At 39.1% G+C, this 20,708-nt stretch overlaps 1 protein-coding gene across 3 annotated transcripts in view; it reads right to left on the bottom strand.

Moving 5' to 3' along the window:
• The window catches only part of abcd3a (ATP-binding cassette, sub-family D (ALD), member 3a), a gene marked incomplete at its 5' end in the record, with an annotated part of 57,708 nt that extends 38,946 nt beyond the window's left edge, over positions 1-18,762 (bottom strand). Inside the window, 6 exons of one of the 3 annotated variants that reach the window (XM_083936272.1) lie at positions 3,660-3,757; positions 9,231-9,300; positions 12,737-12,825; positions 16,099-16,197; positions 16,302-16,338; positions 18,635-18,762. In XM_083936272.1, coding sequence (XP_083792398.1) covers positions 3,660-3,757; positions 9,231-9,300; positions 12,737-12,825; positions 16,099-16,197; positions 16,302-16,338; positions 18,635-18,744 — 503 coding nt within the window. Of the gene's footprint in view, positions 1-3,659; positions 3,758-8,357; positions 8,428-9,230; positions 9,301-12,736; positions 12,826-16,098; positions 16,198-16,301; positions 16,339-18,634 lie in introns of all 3 variants that reach the window. The other 2 variants (XM_083936271.1, XM_083936273.1) reach the window with 2 other exon arrangements.
• Between the last annotated feature and the right edge of the window lie 1,946 nt (positions 18,763-20,708).

Here is a 20,708-nt window from a genome sequence, read left to right as displayed (position 1 = left end):
GATTGACAGAACGAAGAATCAAAGAACAAACAAGAACACATTATCTACTTAACACTGAACAGCTAGAAAACAATAGAATAGAATAGAATAGCCTTTATTGTCATTGCATTTGCATACAACGAAATTGGAGTGCTATTCCCCCTTGGTACATTTTAGAAGAATATATAATAAAACAATAAGCAAAGTATAATATAAGCAATAAAAACACAATATAGTATAAACAATATAATAATGTGAACGGTATAAACAGATGGGGAACAGTATAAACAGATGGGGAACAGTATAAACAGATGGGGAACAGTATAAACAGATGGACATAGTCTCCAGGTGTGTGTCATGTTCCAAATAAGTCAAAAACATCAGGGTAAGGTTTCTAAGAAGGACTACTTGTTCCTTCATTTCCCCACCCATATAATATCATTCAGAAGTAATTTTTTCATATTGCTTTTACATGTAATTTGGCTATTTAAAAGTCAGGTTTTGTTCCCAAGTTTAAAATGTTATCACACACGAATTAAGGCACTGATCAGACAGAGCTTGTCTTCTCATCTTCAACCGCTTATCCGGTGTCGGGTCGCGGGGGCAGCAGCTTTAGCAGGGGACCCCAAACTTCCCTTTACCGGGCCACATTAACCAGCTCCAACCGGGGGATTCCGAGGCGTTCCCAGGCCAGTGTGGAGATATAATCTCTCCACCTAGTCCTGGGTCTTCCCCGAGGCCCCTCCCAGCTGGACGTGCCTGGAACACCTCCCTATGGAGGCGCCCAGGGGGCAACCTAACTAGATGCCTGAACCACCTCAACTGGCTCCTTTCAATGCAAAAGGAGCAGCGGTTCTACTCCGAGTTCCTCACAGATGGCTGAACTTCTCACCCTATGTCTAAGCGAGACTCAAGCTCCCCTCCTGAGAAAACCCATTTCGGCCGCTTGTACCTGCAACCTCGTTCTTTCGGTCATGACCCAGCTTTCATGACCATAGGTGAGGGTAGGAACGAAGATTGACTGGTAGATCGAGAGCTTTGCCTTCCGGTTCAGCTCTCTTTTCGTCACAACAGTGCGGTAGAGCGACTGCAATACCGCCCCCGCTGCTCCGATTCTATAGCCAAACTCACGCCCCATCGTCTCCTCATTCGAGAACATGATCCCGAGGTACTTGAACTCCTTCACTTGGGGTAAGAACTCATTCTCTACCTGAAGTAAGCAATCCACCGGGCAGCTTTTTGGAATTGTTTTCAATGAGAGTGAAGAGCTGCTATATGTGCAGCTTGTAGGGTGGGGTATTGTTTTTTGTTTTTTTCAATACCGGTGCAAAAACGATATTTTTAAAACGGTGCCGGTGCCGAAATAGTGCAGATATCGTTACTATAAAAATAAAAAAACGACTGTCAACAACAATAAAGAAAGGCTTTTTTTATTGAGGCAAATTTAAAGTTGAACTACATAATGTTAAGCTTTTTGGTCTTAGTTTTTTCTCGTGATATTTATTCTTTTTGTTATTAGCCTATTATTATATTGATCCAAGGTATGGCACCTACTATCCCTTTTCATAAGACTATGAAGGATTGGGTGAAACGCAAATAAACATATTAGTTTTCTTTAAATTATTCACAATAAAATTCCCCCATTATTTTGTTATTTTTTAATCTTTTGTTGTGAATTGGCAAAATCAGGGAATGTTGGGAAGATCGCACAGGCAAGGCTCAGCTTCCTTATTTGTGCAACATATGACACGCTTCCCTGTCCTTGGAGCTTTCACCAGTGGTTTGGGAGCAGGGAATGCTGCACACTCTGCAACACCCCTAATGCAAACCTCCAGCACATCCTGTCAGGCTGTAAGATCGAGCTCTCCCAGGTGGAGCCATAACCAGGTCCAGAGGAAGCTAGCAGAGGTGTTGGAGGGCAATCGCCAGGGCAGCAGAGTGGTACCACCTGCAGAGAACCCCAGCTTCATCAGCTTTGTCACAGAAGGTGGGGGTAGAAGAGACACCATGCCAAAAGAAACAACTAGGCCGTTCTCCCCTAACCAGGAGTGGAACATGAGAGTCGACCTCGACAGACAGCTTTGCTTCCCGGTCGAGATCACTGCTACATTGCTCCGCCCGGATATAGTGGCTTGGTCCTCTAAGGCAAAATCGGCACCTCCTTATCCCTTATCCTCATTGAGCTCATGGTACCAGCAGGGGTGGGGAGGCTGCCTACGAATGAAAAAAAGCCAAGTACTCAGAGTTGGCTGCTGACCACCATCTATCCAGTAGAAGTTGGATGCCGAGACTATGTGGGGCAGTCAACCACACTCCTTCTGAGGGATGCAGGAGTGACAGGAGGAGCCTGAAGAAGGCAGCCAAAGAGCTGGCAGAGGAGGCTGGGAAAGGAAGCTTTTGGTTCTGGTTAAGGAGGAAAGACAAGTGCTGGGGAACGAACAACTAACCCCAACAACAGCCACAGGGGGGAAAACTCTTATCAGCTGCCGGGGGTGGCAGGGAGACGTCCCTGTCACTGCTCCACCACCAGGAGACTTTCCAGGAATAAAGGAGCGAAACGTTGGTGATTGGTGGTTCCTGGCTGATGACCTGCAGCTGACCGGTGGGCACCAGAGGAGGTGAGGCCAGCAGCAATGCCTAGCAGGTGATTCCATCTCCCTGTGATCTCTACTATATATATATGGTGTTGCGTGTGGCCATGAAAGATCTCCGCCATGTGCCTAAACCTGTTTTCCCTTTTTAGGCTGGCAATCAGGCTGACACACCTGGCAATCAGGCTGACACACCTGCAGCCGATCAACTCCCTGCCAACCTGCTATATAAAGCCAGCAAGACCATTCCCTCGGGAGACACAGACCCACCAGCACCTTTGGTCCCACATTATGATTTGTTAAAATCTTTGATTCAGTAGTTGTTTTATTTTTGGCCTGGAGATGGCCGGCAGCCTTCTTTCTTTGTTTGGTTTTTAGTTTATAATTTGGTTTTATTAGGTAGGGAGGGGGGGCAGCTCCGACGTCCCTATAGGGGGTGGCCTGGTCCCCCCTCCATTTCTGCTGAGTTTGGCCGGCATCTCCAGGTCCCTTTTTGGGTTTGCTGATTTATTTTTTGGTAAGATCCTCATTTGTATTTCACTTGTTTTTAGGCATATATATATATATATATATGCCTAGCTTTAGGCCTGTGATATCGTAACATGCGCAGGGGGGGGGGGGGATCTGCATCTGACAGTCAGCCTTTGCGTTGAGTGGACATGTTGATACTGGCACGGCGTATTTTTGCAAAACACTCAACAGGCTCTAGGTGCACTTAGAGGCTAATTTTTTCCCCCTAAAACCAGATGATTTAAGTTGTTCTATTGGAGCATGATGTAGGGTTCAGTGAATATGATCAAACAAATGTTGCGGACCGTACATTAACTCATGCAGAAATATAACACTTCATTCTAGTGTAGAGCTTTTAGAGTGGATTTACAAACAAACCTGCTACCAAAACAGCCCAAACTCAGTTGGAACACATCTCCTCAACACATGTCATCAGACATTACCTACGTTTTTGGCTGCATTCAGAGAGATACAGTTACTGATATGACTAAAATTTGCTAAGTTTTACTTTATGGTCATGGAGATCAGAAAAACCCATCTGATGGGAAATTGATTATTTAGTATTGCTTTAGTACTTACTGCAGGTACTGGTCATACAAGTTCTTTGTGAGCCTCTCACGGAACCTCAGCTTCAGTTCGTAAAGACCCAACTTCAGGAAGTTGTTCACCAAGGCTATCTGAAATGACCCACACATAAGAAACATAGTCAATCTCTCACTATGAGCTTGTTGTTTCAGTGCAGCTCTACAAGTTACAGGAGTTTACAATCCATATTCATGCATACTTTGGTTTTATTATGCACGTGTTGTATTACTTAATTTGTGCAGATAAGTGCTACAATCTTTTGATTTGCGATACAAGCGTGAAAATTGGCATGCGCAGTCTCCATAGGTCACCAGACAAGAAAATTGTCCGAGACATTTGAAATTTCAAAATGGCAACCATTTTATTTTATTTGGTGATACAAGCCAAATTGGCATGAGCAGTCTCTGTGGGTCACTTGACAATAAGCCATCCACAGCTACTTGAAATTTCAAGATGGCAGCCATTTTTCAAGGTGGGGAGTCATTACATTTGTCAAATAAATACTAAGGGTTGGAAAAACAATAAATAAAATTAATAAATTAACACAGTTGTGGTACTGAATGGACAATGCTCTAAAATAATAACTGAACCATGACAAAGAGAAAGTATCTCAACGGATATGATTCCACAGCACTTTCCCCTCTCGGCAGGTCAGACCACAACCTTGTCATGATGACCGCAAAGTATGTCCCCCTTGCGAGAAAGCAGCCTGTGCACACCAGGACAGTGAGGAGGTGGACACAGGCGATCGCTGAGGCACTGCAGGACTGCTTTGAGTCAACAGTCTGGGATGTACTCTGTGAGCCACATGGGGAGGACATTGATAAGATGACAGACTTTATTACGGATTATATTAGATTCTGCGAGGACACCACCATGCCAGCCCGGACCGTTTTTTGGGCTGAACTCTAATTGCTATGTTTGCTGGAAACCAAACACGGCACAACGCCCAAAACACACCATACCTACAGTAAAGCATGATGGTGGCAGCATTATGTTGTGGGCTTGTTTCTCTTATATCCGGTTAACAAAAACCCCATTAATCATGGCTCTGCTCTCATGCACTGGCACAACCTGTCAATTCATGTCTGGCTACCAAAAGTTTGGGGGTAAATTAGACAGCATTTGGGATACTAACTATCAATGAGCTGACATTAAACCTCACTCTGGGTTTAACAGCAGTGATGTACAGTATAACCAGTGTGCCCTGGTAGTGCATATATGATGCTGCTGCTACACTACAATTCCCCAGCTTCGGATGAATAAAGTATATCTATTTATCTATTCCAGGGGCAGGGTTAGGGCAAGGCTACTTGGGCTCAAGCCCCGGATGTTTTTGCCAAAGCCCTGAATGTTTACAGTAGTTGGAAAAAAGCTCAACACTGTTTATGTCAGTCTCCCTCCCCTAACCGCACCAGAGTCTTAAGTGTAGCCTTCCTGCAGTACCGGAGTCCAACAGAGAGGCGGCAGCAGCGGAAAATAACCTGTGTTCAGGGCCTGCCCTGCCGAGAAGAAGTGTGTCCTCTTTGATTCTGTTTCCTGAGTTGATTCCGCAAGTTCAAATCGAGATCTGTCCAATCTGTCAGATGGACATAGCTACACATAATAGACATTTTTTTTCTCGGCAGCGGCACAACGACTCATCAGCAACGCCAATGCCGGAACAGATGTTACAGGTCTGTGGATTTTTAGATTAACACTCTGTGTGTGACAAGTTACGGACTGATAAAGTTTTGGGGTTTTTTTCTCTTACTTTTTAAGTGTGTTGAATCCGCTGAAAAAAGAAAATATGAAACTAAAAAGGTGTCAAACTGATCATAAGCATTATATTCAAATAAAAATGATCTTGCAGTGTATGTAATCCTGATTGACATCTGATAAACTTCAAAGCTGAAAAACAAACAAACAAGAAGTTCATTTTATTATTTTCCATTTGATGCTGGCTGGCACCTCTGCTGTCTTTAGTGCTTTGTTCTTCACTCCTCTCTTCTAAACTAAGTTTCATCTTTTTTGTTCAGAAGTCATTTTTGCTTCACTGTCCACTCCTTTCCTTTCAAGCATTAGTTTGATATCTTCAGTAGGCATACAAGACTCTGCTCTGAACTCAGTTTCATCTCTTGAAGAGAAACTGAGAAAACATAACACAGGAGATGAAACTGAGTTTAGAGCACAGTCTTGTAATGAAGATATCAAACTAATGCGGGGGGTGGGCAGTGAAGTAAAAATGACTTGACACAAGATGAAAAGGAGTTTAGAAGAGTATATATAAGAGGATAAAATGAACTTCTTGTTTGTTTATCAGCTCAGTATGTTTATTAGATGTCAATCAGGATTACATGCACTGCAAGATCATTTTTATTTGAATATAATGCTTATGATCAGAACTTTGCACATACGTCTCTCCTCCCTCTGGGCTAAGCCTAGGATCTCCCATAATCCTAGATCCGTCCCTGATCTACTCACTGTCATCTAATCCATCTATGATCAACAAATCAACACAACTGTATTTTGATGCATTAAAAGTTGTTCTTAAGCATAATCTAAAAAATATAAAATGAATGACATCAAATCGTCCTTAATGAAAGAAACCCCAATATATTTTTACTTTCCAGGGGCCAGCCATCTTGAAAATATAGATTTGTGGCTGGAAGTGCTATCTTGTTAAGCAACACTTGGAGACTGATCAATTTGCATGCTTGTGTCAGCAATAAACAATTATATTGCTTAATTTCTCCATTGAGGTGGAGGCAATCTTGAAAAATAGCAGGCATCTTCAAGTAGTTGTGGGTGGCTTATTGTCAAATGACCCTTTGAAATGGCTCTTTGCCATTCCCATGCTTGTATCATCAACTAAATGATTTCTTAAGCCAAACTGCTCCAATGAGGTGGTGGCCATCTTGAAAAATGGCCGCCATCTTGAAATTTCAAGGAGCTGTGGGTGGCTTATTGTCAAGTGACCCACAGAGACTGCTCATGCCAATTTTCATGCTTGTATCACAAAATAAACCATTATATCACTTAACTGCTCCACTAAGTTGTCGGCTATGTAGAAAATTGGCCGCCATCTTGAAATTTAAAATGTCACAGACAATTTTCTTGTCAAGTGACCCATGCAGACGGTTCATACCAATTTTTCAGCTTGCATCAACAACTGAAAGATTCTGACGAAAATAAACACTTAGCTGCTCCACTAAATTAAAAGCATAGAATCATTAAAAGCATAGAATAGGGAGTAAAGAAAACATACAAAAGCACAATATTATTAACCTGACTCCGCCAGATGGATTGATTCGTATTTGCTCAGCATATCCATCTGGGAATTCTCATTTGGAGATCTTTTGGTAAGGGGTGAAAATAATGGTTGCTGATTGGATAAAACAATCTGTCACCACCTATGTTTGTGATAGACAGGCCAAATCAACCAATCAGATTAAAAAAGCATATGCTGTACTAACAGAGCGTTGAGGCAAAGCTCAGAAGTAAACAACATGTCGGTAAAGGATTTGAGCTAGGGCTGGGACCTTAACACGTTAATTACAATTAATTAATTACAGAAAAAAATAACAGGATAAAAAAAATAACACAATTAATGGCAATTTATTTTTGCACTGCGGAATGTTGCTCATTTCCAGCACGGCCCGTAATACTGACGCACAGGACACAACATGAGAGAAATTAAACCAATGAGAAGCAGTGTTCAGTGGGCGGACATTTGAGTTCTAAAAAATGAACCAAGTGGAAACATGGACAGGAGCACGGTTGTGTGTTGTGTCTACAGCCTTCGAACATGCTGCAGCTAACGTTAGCACAGACAATGCTGAACACGCTGCAGCTAACTTTAGCACAGACAACGCTCGAGGGAATGTCATTAGTTGATGGATAACTTTTGTTTCTGTGTTTTTGAAAACATGGGAGAAAAAGCACTCTATGTTTAACTGTTTATTTTATGCCAAGGATATTATTCTTAATACTTTTGAAATGTTATTTTTCCACTTTTCTTGTGTCAAATATTGATATGTGATTAATCGCGATTAATTAATTAATTGATAAGATTCATTTTTTTAATCGTGTCCCACCACTAATTAAAGCATTTGTCCTCCGAGAAGTCAGTGCTGTTTTTTCTCTTCTTTCAAAGAAGGAATACTCTCTAAATCTGATAAAACTTGCTTGATAGCTGCGCTCATCTCATCTGTTGAAACCGCTATGTTGTTTACACTGAACAGTCGTTTCTTGTTGTGTCACACTTAAACCCGCCTCAAAACCGTTTGCTTGGCAATCGACTCCAAATCTTCTCCGTTGCAAATTACAAGACTGATCTGCGAGTAAAATACAATGGAGCTTGCTATGTCAGGATGGTCTCATGAGGCTAGAATATCATGCTCATGTGGGATCAAATGATGGCCATGCTAGATGGTAGCTTTTTTGCGCATGAAATGATTCGATAAACATAATTCACCATCACCGGATATTAGTAATTACACAGTAGATGACAAATGTCAGTGTATTTTATATCTGGTCTCCTCTATACACTTTTCAGAAAAATCAAGCTATGTGCGGAAGTAAGAACTGCCACTGAACTACATATGTAGCACAATAGATGGCATATACTGTATCGCAATGAAGATCACACACTCACATTAAGAGTGTGACCAAAAAAACAAACAAAGTTAACAAAAAAAAAAACACACTTACAAGAGGCATGAATTTGATGAAGCTGAACAAGAAGGTCTTGAAATCTTTTGTCGAACGACCAATAATAGCACTGCAAACCACAACATGCAAAAAGATGAGCAAACATTGCTAAGAGAATCAGGGGAACACAGACTGAAGCTTGATAAACTTCATTTTCCTTTGGAGCCATTGCAGGGTTGATAAACAGCCAAAAACATTAACAGTGCAGTCCTGACACAGATGGACTCAGGAATATCATTCAATTTATGCATTTGTGTTGTGTTTACTGTATGTTGCACACTGACTTTTTGAATAAATATCCGACAGCTATAGAGCCATACAGGAGTGTGCCTTCAAAAATCCTTTCATGTAAAGTTCACATGCATGTTCGATAGGGGTCAGAGACCCTCAGCTCATGAGACAAGACAATACACAATAATGGGTTCACAAGAACGAGATGAGATTTTAACACTAGTTTTAACTTTCAGTATTTTCTTTACAGGTGCAGTTGATTTTAGCAGAGAGCCGTGGTGATGGTGCTAGAGGTTTTCTTTGCATGTACACACCTCTACCACCCTTTTTTGGCTTTGAAGCTGATTAAAGTTACTATTAACATTTTTTATTCTGCTAGGAATGGATTTGTAATGGACAAGGGTTTCTCCCATTTCTAAACTTCATTAATAAAAGATGTTTTCCTGTGCATCATCTAATTGGACACAATAATTGCTCACTAACAGAAATGTTATGGTTATGTAAATATACATTTTAGTAACATTTTAAACACAAATTGAATGGAATTCCATGTGAAAATGCACAACACAACACTATTACAAAGCCAGATGTTAAAACCACAGTATTAGGGTTGTAGCTTTGTTTTCCACTTCGGTGAGTTACCCCTGGTATGACAGATATGTAGGAATAAAAGTGCTTCTTGAATAGACCGATGTCTCTGCTTATAATGCCACTGTGGAGAATCAAAACAAAGTCATCAGTTCCTGCAAAGAACAGCAATGCATAATGGAATCCCCCACCCATTTTCATTACAATGGTACATAAGAAAAAGAGAACAAGTCTTTTAATAGGCTTGTTACTGGGATGAATTTAAAACCCGCATAAGCAGAAAGACAAGTATACAATCATTTTAATATTGACTACAAAAAAACAATTAAGGGTGAACAGAAATGTCATATAGATTGGTCAGTGTATCTTTTGGTCATTCGATTTTCAATTCACAAATGGATATTAAAAAACAAAAAATTAGTGGCTATTTGATTTTCATTTTAAAATACTAAAATCAAAATTGAATTACAAGGCGTTTTTTTGATTTTCATTTTCAATTCAACTTTAATTACAGTGCCAAATCATAACAAATGATATCTCAGGACACTACAGAGTAGGTATAGACCACACCCAACAATTCCCCCCTTGAGTACACAGTGGCAAAGAAATCCTTCCCTTTAACAGGTAGGAACGTCGCACAGACCCAGCTCTTTAAATTCTATTCTAGATTTTACAGGTAGCCACTGAAAAGAAGCTAATACAGGAGAAATATGTTCTCTTCGATTTGTTTTAGTTAGTACACGAGCTGCAGCATTTTGGACCAACTGCAGACTCTTAACAGACTTATTGGAGCAGCCTGATAATAAGGTTGCAATAGTCCAGCCTAGAAGTAACACATGCATGGAATAGTTTTTCTCCATCTTTCCAAGACACAATATTCCTAATTTTCGCAATATTACGCAGGTGAAAATATGCAGTCCTTGTTGTTAGTTTTATATGAGAATCAAAGGACATATCCTGATCAAAAAAATTGCAGGTCATCCAGCTTTTTATTTCCTTAATGCACATTTGAAGTTTAGCTAACTGATCGGTTTCTTCTGGTTTGATCGATAAATACAATTGGCTATCATCAGCATAAAAATGAAAGTTTATAGAGTGTTCCCTTATAATATTTCCTAATGGAAGCATATATGAGGTGAATAGAATCCGTCCAAGGACAGAACCCTGTGGAACTCATGGAGGATTTGTCATTAACATGTACAAACGGAGATCTATGTGATAAATAAGACTTAAACCAGCTTAATGCGGTTCCTTTAATGGCAATTAGATGCTCCAGTCTCTGTAGCAGGATGCAATGGTCAATAGTGTCGAAGGCAGCACTAAGATCTAGTAAAACAAGTACAGAGACAAGTCCTTTGTCTGAAGCTATTAGAAGGTCGTTAGTAATTTTTACCAGTGCTGTCTCAGTGCTATGATTCGCTCTAAATCCTGACTGGAAGAGAGAAAAGGAAGGTTGGATATAGGTCTATAGTTGGCTAGAACCTCTGGATCAAGACTGGGCTTTTTAAGCAGAGGTTTAATTACAGCTACTTTAAAAACGACTTTGCATAGTTTTTTTTAATCATAATTAGAAATGAAAATCAAATAAAATGCATTGTAATTCAATTTTGATATTAGTATTTTAAAACGAAAATGATATAAGCACTCTTTTTTTTTTTAAGAATTAGTTTTTTAGCAGTTTTCAAGCCTTTTATTAAATAGGCCAGACAGGAAATGGGGTGATAGAGTGGGAGACATGCAGCAAAGGGCAACAGCGCGGCCACTGCCTGAAGGATCTTCAGCCTCTTCATATGGGCCGACTGCTCTAACCACTATGCCACTGGCCGCCCCCATTTTTTGTTTTTTAATATTGATCTGTGAATTGAAAATTGAATGACCAAAAGATAACACGGACCTAGATTGTTATTCTTTTTCATTTTGTGTGACAAAAATGACCCTCTGTAAAAACATATCTACACCTACAAATGCAAAAACCTCAAAACGGAGTCAGGACTTGGATCTAATGCCAAGTCTACCAATTGAACATGCAAAAGAGTTGTTGATTGTAGATATATTTCAGTATTATGCATCTCTACATTTGTTACATGAAAAATTTTTTAAAAAGTAGCTGATTGCTCATTGAACAAAGATGAAGCCATTCTGTATATTCACACTGTGGCCCATGTACAACAGTCCTCATCTGAATGTGGATCATGTATCCTATTCTACATGAGAGTTCACTGAAATATAAACCATGTGAAATTATTAATTTGGATTATTTTGAAAAATATATATAATGTTTTGTGCTGGCCATTCATGTTTTAAGCTTCGTGTTTGTTTGTCAGCAGGATTACAGAAAAACTCCTGGCCTGATTCTCATGACACTTGTTTGAAGGGTGTAGCATGGGCAAATCAAGAATCCATTAATTCCATTTTAGAGTGAATTTTCAGGGGGTAATATGAATATTATTTTTAGTTGTCATTAACATTGCCATGGGGCACTGGACACCACTTTCTGCCCGTCCCCTGTTTGACCCAACCATTAATATCACTAAAGCCCTATTTGGACGGGATTAGTTTAATGTGGGGACGTGGGGTAAAATGGTCTTACCTCAGGACGACTGTTAAGGTATTTAGAAATCCCTGTATTCTACCAGGATCGGGAGGGGTAACTTGATTTACCCACAACATCACCTCCCTGTCGCCATGTGGGTGCTACGTATCTTCCTGATATCACAAAACTAACTAAACACGAAACTCAGGGACAGAATCGATTACTAAAAAAAGTTATAAAAGTGCTTCTTCTGGAGCCTCGATGCTAAAAAATATGTGGAAACTACGTATTGACGGGATATGACGGAATATCAACGTATCTTTTACAGAGGGTCGTATTCAGACGGGACTAGTTTTATACAAGGTATTTTTTCCAGGCCGTTTTACAGAAAGTGAAAATCAGTGTAATTTTTACTGACATTCTCCATTTTTTATTTGTTCTAAATGTACCTTATGGGGATATTTTTAAAGTTTTTAACACTCTTATCAACATGGTAATGGACAAATATGCTGCTTTATGCAAATGTATATTTATTATTAATGCAACAATCCGAAACAATACCGTCCAGAATATTCTCCAATATAAATTCAAAGTTTTCAAACATTTTCAGATGCAGGCAGCAGCAGACAAAAACTAGTTACTGGTATAATTACTGTTGTTATAAGTTTTTTTTTTTTTTTATGTTTTGTGTAGCACAGGAACAATCTCTAAATCACCTCCATTATATTGTGGTGGAGGCACAACTTTCAAGAATGAAAATAAATCAATAACTTTGCCATAAAGGCATCAAGTATTTGCATGGCTTCATGCCATGATTTGTTTTGTTTGTGTTTCTTGGTAGAACTGACAAACAGTTCTCCTGTTAGTCAGTTGTGGCTGTATTTAACTTTAAGGACTGATAAGGTTGTCATGGCTGCTACATGGTGCAACAAAATACAATACCCCCAATACACTTTTAGTGTCATGAATTGTAAAATCTTTTTTTTAAATTTTAAATAATAATCCAAGCATGAAGCCAGTGTCTGACCTTTCAATCATGGTGCCGTTCTGGATCATCCATACGTCACAGTAGGTCCTGGCCACCAACATGGTAGCAATAAGAACAAGGTAGCCAGTCTGTAGTGAAGACAACACCCACAGAAAATAGTTAGTAGAGCCTGTAAATCAGTGCAGATCATTAAGTCCTTTATCATCCTGCCCTTGACTCTGCTCATATCTACTCAACTGATCAGATAAGACTGAATGGAAGCAGAGGAGCCATATGGCTGTGACCTTGGCTTATGGAGCTGATGCATCTGTGTAAAAGGGCAATGCTGTCTGTAGAAGTAGTCATAATGACATTCGAAATGGTGTTCAACCTAGTTGCCAAATTACAATAATGTTTTTCTAATAAAACTTTTAAATGTTTTATAATCTGACTTTTTAAGTAGCCTTTCAAAGTGGACCTACTGGCCACTGCACCGATAGAACTTTTTTTTTTGAGTCCTGATACCGATATTAATCCAATCCCAATTGGTCATCTGTGTGCCTTACTGTGTCGAAGTGACTAGGATCATTCTTTTATATTTAATGGAAACACCAGGATTGACTTAGACATTTCTTCTCTTACTTTCTGAAACAAAACGTGACAAATACATACATTTACTGTATTGTTATTCATTATTAAAATCCTAAATCATGCACCAGCAACTTGGTAAAAAAACATCAACAGGAATTACCTTTTAAATTTAAACATTTTAAATGCTGCAACAAATTGGCTCAAACTTAAATAGGAATTAAAATTCCAGTGTATATAGTGTCGTTTTGAGACAATCGACACAATGTCCGGTAACAAACAAGACTGACAGTCAACACAAAAAGCTATTATGCATGAACAAGATTTACAAATTACTTTCTGTTTTTGCTAAAAGCTTCAAACAAAAAAAGAGTCAACTGATTTTCTGAATTAATAAATTCTACTACTAATCATCTTTCTTTTACTATGATATTAAATCTTTAGTCACTTTCTAAACCTAACACCTTAAACAATAGTGCAATTGTGACTACAGGGCTGTATAGTGTGACAGTTTTGATCACATTTGCGATAAATAATTATTTGTGAAGATAAATACATTAGTAAATAAGTCTACAGGTTGCTATGGACGAGTATGTGTCTAGTCTAGACATAGAGGAACAACGCATCAAGGGAAATGTATCTCAAAGTATATACAAACGCAACTAAAAAAAACTACATTTTCGGAACATGAGCATGTTGTCAAAGACGCTTTGTCACGGTCGCAGGGGAATTATATTTCTAAAATGAATGGGTAACCAGTACAGTGCTGCTAAAATGGGAGTGATGTGACCTTCTGGATTTTGTTAATAATCTGGCAGCAGATTTTTGAAATAATTGCATTGAGAGACTGAGTTGGAGTTAGGAAGAAAAAATTGAGCATTTGCCTAACCTGGAAATGTGTCTTAACTGATAAATGCAGAAGATTTTTAGTGTGCTGCTCGAAAGATAAATGGCTGTCAAATGTTGCTTTGATATATATATATATATATATATTAACAAGTTTTTGACCATGTGTGTGACAAATTTTATTTTTGTGCTACTACATTTTTTTAACTTGCTAGCACCAGTGCTACCACTTAAAGCTATGGTCTACGATTTGGAATATTGGTAATTATTATTAACATTGTTTATATGGCGATTATAGTCCTGTAGTCCGATCTACACAATATGAATAACTAAAAGAACCAAAAAAAAAAGCCATTCAGTATATCAGCCGTAGGCCAGCATAGAAATAAACTAAAGAGAGCCAACCGGTCCTGTTTGACCTCAGTGGGCGTGGCCTCCGAACCAGGAATATTTAAGGGCGTAACATGTTAATGACGATCGAATTCAGCCACCGCATTTATCAAGGCCCGCTCATTCGTACGCTGAGATTGGTCAGATACGAATGTTTCATAAATCACACGTGGGTCCTGTCATACGACCAATTCTGCGCTCAGATCTGCGCCCGTTTTCACACAAGATTGATAAATGAGGGCCACTAACTTTACCAGAACATGAACTGGAGACATTATCTTTACCAGAACATGAGCTGGAGACATTAACTTTACCAGAACATGAACTGGAGACATTAACTTTACCAGAACATGAGCTGGAGACATTAACTTTACCAGAACATGAGCTGGTGTTTACAAGTATGATCACCAACACCAGTTATAAATGATCTATTTTAAGTCAATCAGTACTGGTAATATAATCATAGCATGTACATTGTTGTCAATAATTTATAATATCTATTGGGTCATTTGTGTTGTACTTTATAACATGTAGGTATAGTAGTAGTTATAAAGCTCAGCAGCTTTTACAAAAATATATTTTGGATCGGTTCGCAGCCGAGTGTGAAACGGCCGGGATGAGGATCAACACCTCTAAATCTGAGGCCATGACTCTCAGCAGGAAACCAGTGGATTGCTTACTCTAGGTAGGGAAGAAGTCTCTACCCCAAGTGAAGGAGTACAAGTACCCTGGGAACATGTTCACGAGTTACGGGACAATGGAGCGTGAGTTTGGCCGGAGAATCGGAGCAGCGGGGGCGGTGTTGCAGTCGCTCTACCGCACCGTTGTGACGAAAAGAGAGCTGAGCAGGAAGGCAAAGCTCTCAATTTACCGGTCAATCTTCGTTCCTACCCTCGTTCCTTCCATAACTTTTGATGATGTTTTAGTTGTCTGCTGTGGTAATTTTTCAGTACCGAAATCAAGCTATTTAAGGCAGGTATCGTACTGAAGTCATTATTTTGGTATTGTGACAACACTAGTGTAGAAGCATCTTGAGGATAGGAGTGTCACAGCAAAGGGTCAGAATACTTATAGCCATGTGATATTTCAGTTTTTGTTTTTTTAACACATTTGCAAACATTTCTACAATTCTGAGTTTTTCTGTCAAAATGGGGTGTTGTGTCTTAATTAATGAGGAAAAAATCAACTTAAATGATTATAGCTAATGGCTGCAAAGGAGGTCTGAATACTCTCCCTATCCACTGTATGTACCTCTGCTTCCAACTGGTGCTGCTTATGGCATTCCACCGCAACCAACATATAACAAGCAAGCGAGCCAAGCAGTCTCTGATGCAGTGTTAATGACTGCTTGTGAACTCTGATCAATCTGTGAAACTAGACAGCGCTGATCAAAAATGAATCAAGATTCCTCCTTCCTGTTCCTATGTTGCCTTTTTTCTCCCATAACGTGTTTTGAGGAAACATACTTGTGTGCCATTGCAAAATGAGAATGTTTGTCCGGCTGGTGAGCAGTGCTTGTTTTTGTCTCGACTTAGTTACTGCTGGAAATAAAGTCAGGGTAAACACATTATCAGCCTAACAGCAGATCAATGTCATACCTCCATGCAGAAAACTCTAGGTACCATGATCCGCACAATCTGGAAGATTCGGAGGAAGAAAACCTTGTCCACTGCGGCACGGTCTTTTCTGCAGTCTTTCTGAATGAAGAGACATAACAAAAGGTGGGCTGTGATACGACAACATTTAACTGTTTGACAAATTGTATGAAAACGTCAGAGCCTCAGATATAAGTTTAACAAACCTCAGTGTTCTGCAGTAGATCTGAGCCTCCTTTTCTACTACAAAGAAAGAACAATCCAAATCAGATTATACTGCTGAATCGAAGACATTATATTGAACATAGATAGATGGATTCATTCAGGGATAACATTAAAACATCTGAATCTGCTAGCTAGCTCTTTAATAGCATTGGTTGTATTGGAGTATAGTGGCATATGTTGCAAATCAGTGAAAGTAACAGTAATTTAGGTTATTTTAAAATTTGAACAGAATATTAGTTGTTTTAAAGAAAACTCCAGAAGGCGCTCTTAATGGTCAGTGTTAAAAACATATTCCAGCACTTGCTAACAATACAGATAGTGAACAGAAGAACATTTCTGTTAGTATAATTGTATATTATACAATTTAGGAGAGGCGCACACAAACTACAAGAAATGGAATATTTAGGGCTACAAATTGTTCATTTTTCTATGTTAATTTCTTAAAGTTTATGTGACTAATGTTCCCAGTGCCTCTGTCTAGTTTCCTCAGCCATGTATGACTGCAATTCATTTATTGTATTTATATTGTGGACATAATACACATGCTTTTGAAAGACTAGTGTCAGTAGTTACAAATAGTATTTAGATAACAGGTTTCAGGGTCAGGGACAGCTGTGTCATTGTAAGACGACGCTGAAGTCAGTCTGTGATAGCTCGTTAAGGGGAAAGTTAAGGGAAACTGAAGTTACATAGTTGAGCAACCCTTGGGTTTTCTTACTGTTGTGTAAGCATGTTAGACATTTCAGGTAAAGCGATCTGAAAACGTTTTGACATTTGTAAAAGCTTTATTCTATTCATAAAAATGCAAAGGAGAGATTTTGCATTCTGCTTTTTTCACATGTAACCGACATTGGAGCAGGTCTAGAATCAAAACTACCTGAAATCGTCTAATCTGGACTAGATTGTCCCAGAGAGGCTTGCGTTTCTTCAAACATTCAGATTTGCAAAAGTTTTATTCTATTGCTACTGCTACGGCTAAGTCTGGCGTGGTTACGCCTCTTGCCATGGTCCTGCTTGACACCCACTGCTACTATTACTATTATTCATATTTGTATTATCATTACTGCAATTATGAATCTTTTCATTGCCACAATTAATACTATTTTAATTTACTGATATAATTATAATTAGTCATATTGGTTTAATTATTATTATTATTATTGTTGTTATCATACTGTAGTTGTCATTAGTACCCATTACTGTTGCTGTGCCCACCACCACCTACTCACCTCAGCAATGGATAGTTGTTAGTTTTTGCAATTTTATAAATAGAACAAAACTTTCACAAATCTGAAACTTTACTTTAAATGAACTGTACACTCTCTGGGATAATCTAGTCCAGATAAGACAAGTTTCGGTATGGTGGCTTTGATTCGGGACCTGATCCCATGTGGGCTACATGTGAAAAGAGCAGTGAAATCTCATTTCTTTTCACAAATAGAATAAAACTTGCACATATCTGACACTGTGTTTTAAACAAAAGTTAGCTTATCTATTGCAATGTGGTCCCTAGATAGAATAAAGCTTTCTCAAATGTCAAATCAGGTTTCAGATCGCTTCAATGCCTTACATAATGTTAAATGAAATGTCTTCAATTAATTAAATGTCTAACACGCTTTCATAACGGCAGGAGGAGCAGAAAACAGGTGAGCAGTCGCTTCGTTAACTTCCCCTTAACTTTCCTCTTAAATGGCGGATCGGAAGCTGACTTTATCTTCGTCATTTCTAGCTTATCTTTTCTCTCCTGAGTTCATATTTTAGACGTATTTTTATGTTATTGTATGTATTAAGTAATATGTTATGTATTAAAAACATATTAAGTTCAATATGATAACAATTGTGCACAAATGAGTGATGTTTTTACGGTACCTGAACTTTTGTTGATAAGAAAGATGCACTTCAGCGAGCATTTTTTTTAAATGGGGTTTGGCGTGTTTCAACCGAGGCTATTACTTTGAAGAACTATTTCTGAGATAAGAAGAACTTTGAAAACATCAGAGGAAACGACGTGATAATCAAGTCACCAACAAAGGTAATCACAAGTGATACGGATGGTCCATTCATTGGTGTGCATGCAGCAGTGCATTGAAGTGATTCGTCGGAGTTTGTGTTTGTAACGATACATTAGAGCTGGTCGGATCATTGAACGGGGGGCAGACTGCAGGAGCCGCCTGCTCTGTGCCCAGGGGGAAGTGGCAGGTCGGCAGATCTCCGTCACCTGTCAGTTTGAAGCTAGCAACTGCTAAAGAGTCTCCTGACAGCGGTTACAAACTCACCTGAGAGCAAACCTCCACAGGCTACACTGCCCACTTACCCGTCGCGTTTAAGCGTCCGTCTTCTGCGTTTCAGCAGGTATAACACAAGCAGAATACCGCCTGCTATGGACGAGTTTTTCGCCGTCAGATATTTACTGAAAGTCGCCATGTTTCTGACACAACGACCGTCTGGGTTGGCTTCTGGTCGGTTCTCTCAAGGGTTCCCTGCTACACTTTCACAATGGCATTCTGGGAGTGGGAGTCTCGGAAGACACCAAATCCATGGACCAAACTGACTGGCTGGACGCGCTTACCCAGTGTGCCTTGCGCGAAGATCCCGCCCCCACTTTGCCTTTGATTGGATTTATTTATTTATTTAAAATCTTACAGGGGGATGTTGCACGAAATCTAGACAAGGGATTGTTGTGCCGTATTCAGCACCCCTGCCGCGAAATGCACCCCTCGCGGTAGCGCGCGCGCACAGGCCACTGAGTGTGTGTGTCTGAAGTGAAGCAATTCGCCTTTCGCAAACAAAGCAGGGGAAAATACCATTTTACGATTTGAATTATTTATGAAGGAGATAGAAGAGGAGAACATCGGTCACTTACAGTCTTTAAACTCTTTTAAAGTGTAAATAACTCATGTTCTTCTCAACACAAAATCAGATAATAACGAACACAAAACAACATCTTTTTGTATGTTCTGTGGAAATATACCCCGGCCATAATTACAAACTAATTAAATGGATTGTTTTGAGCAAGTTGAATGTATTTGACTTGGCATTTTATAAGGCTAAATAGAATCCCAACTTTTCTTGCAATTCATAGTTTCAAAAATATGTGCTTTTAATTGTGTTACCTGTGTATAAGCTACTCATATAGGTCCAAAAATAGTGTCGAAGGCTGTACTAAGATCTAGTAAAACAAGTACAGGGACAAGTCCTTTGTCTGAAGCTATTAGAAGGTCGTTAGTAATTTTTACCAGTGCTGTCTCAGTGCTATGATTCGCTCTAAATCCTGACTGGAAGTCCCCAAATAACTCATTATTATGTAAAAAGTCACACAGCTGATTGGCGACTAATTTCTTGAGGATCTTAGAGAGAAAAGGAAGGTTAGATATAGGTCTATAGTTGGCTAGTACCTCAGGATCAAGACTAGGCTTTTTAAGAAGAGGTTTAATTACAGCTACTTTAAAAGACTGTAGTACATAACCTGCTGATAAAGACATTTTAATCATATTTAATACAGGAGTGCTAATTAAAGGTAACACTTCTTTAAGTAACCTAGTACGAAAAGAGTCTAGGAGACAAGTAGAAGGCTTTGATAGTGAAATAGTAGAGGTTAATTTGTTATGGTCAACTGTAGAAAAGCAGTCCAAGAATATATTAGGTTGTGCAGTTGTTTCTAACGTTCCTGGGTTTGAAGAAAAATTTGTGCCAAGCGAGTTGATTTTGTTATAATTTTGTCATTAAGGAAGGTCATGAAGTCGTTACTACTGAGGGTTATAGGAATACATGGCTCAATAGAGCTGTGGCTCTCTGTCAGCCTGGCTACAGTGCTGAAAGGAAATCTAGGATTGTTCTTATTCTCCTCTATTAAAGATGAGTAAAAGGCTGCTCTGGCATTACGGAGGGCCTTCCCATATATATAGACTTTCTTGCCAAACTAAGCGAGATTCCTCCGATTTAGTGGAGCGCCATTTACTTTCCAATTTTCGCGATACTTGTTTTAATTCACGGGTTTGTGAGTTATACCATGGAGCTAACTTCCTCTGTTTTATAATCTTCTTTTTTAAAGGAGCTACAGAGTCGAGTGTACAGCACTATACGATAAACATCTAGTGTAGAAACTTTTGCCAAGAGGTGAGTAGTCCTGTAATATGAATTTAAAAGTTATTAAATAATGGTCAGATAAAATAGAATTCTGTGGCAAGACTATTATGTCATTGATTTCCACACCATAAGCCAAAACAAGGTCGAGGGTGTGATTAAAACAGTGAGTAGGTTTATGTACACTCTGACTAAAACCAATCCAATCTAATAGAGAGATAAACGCAATACTAAGGCTATTGTTATCAACGTCCACATGAATATTAAAATCTCCTACAATGATTACTTTATCAGATTTAAGGACT

Source organism: Echiichthys vipera, assembly GCF_963691815.1.
Source record: "Echiichthys vipera genome assembly, chromosome: 21".
In the NCBI taxonomy this organism is placed as follows: domain Eukaryota; kingdom Metazoa; phylum Chordata; class Actinopteri; order Perciformes; family Trachinidae; genus Echiichthys; species Echiichthys vipera.
Note: the sequence above shows the minus strand (reverse complement) of the source record. Positions and strands in the feature narration are given on the sequence as shown.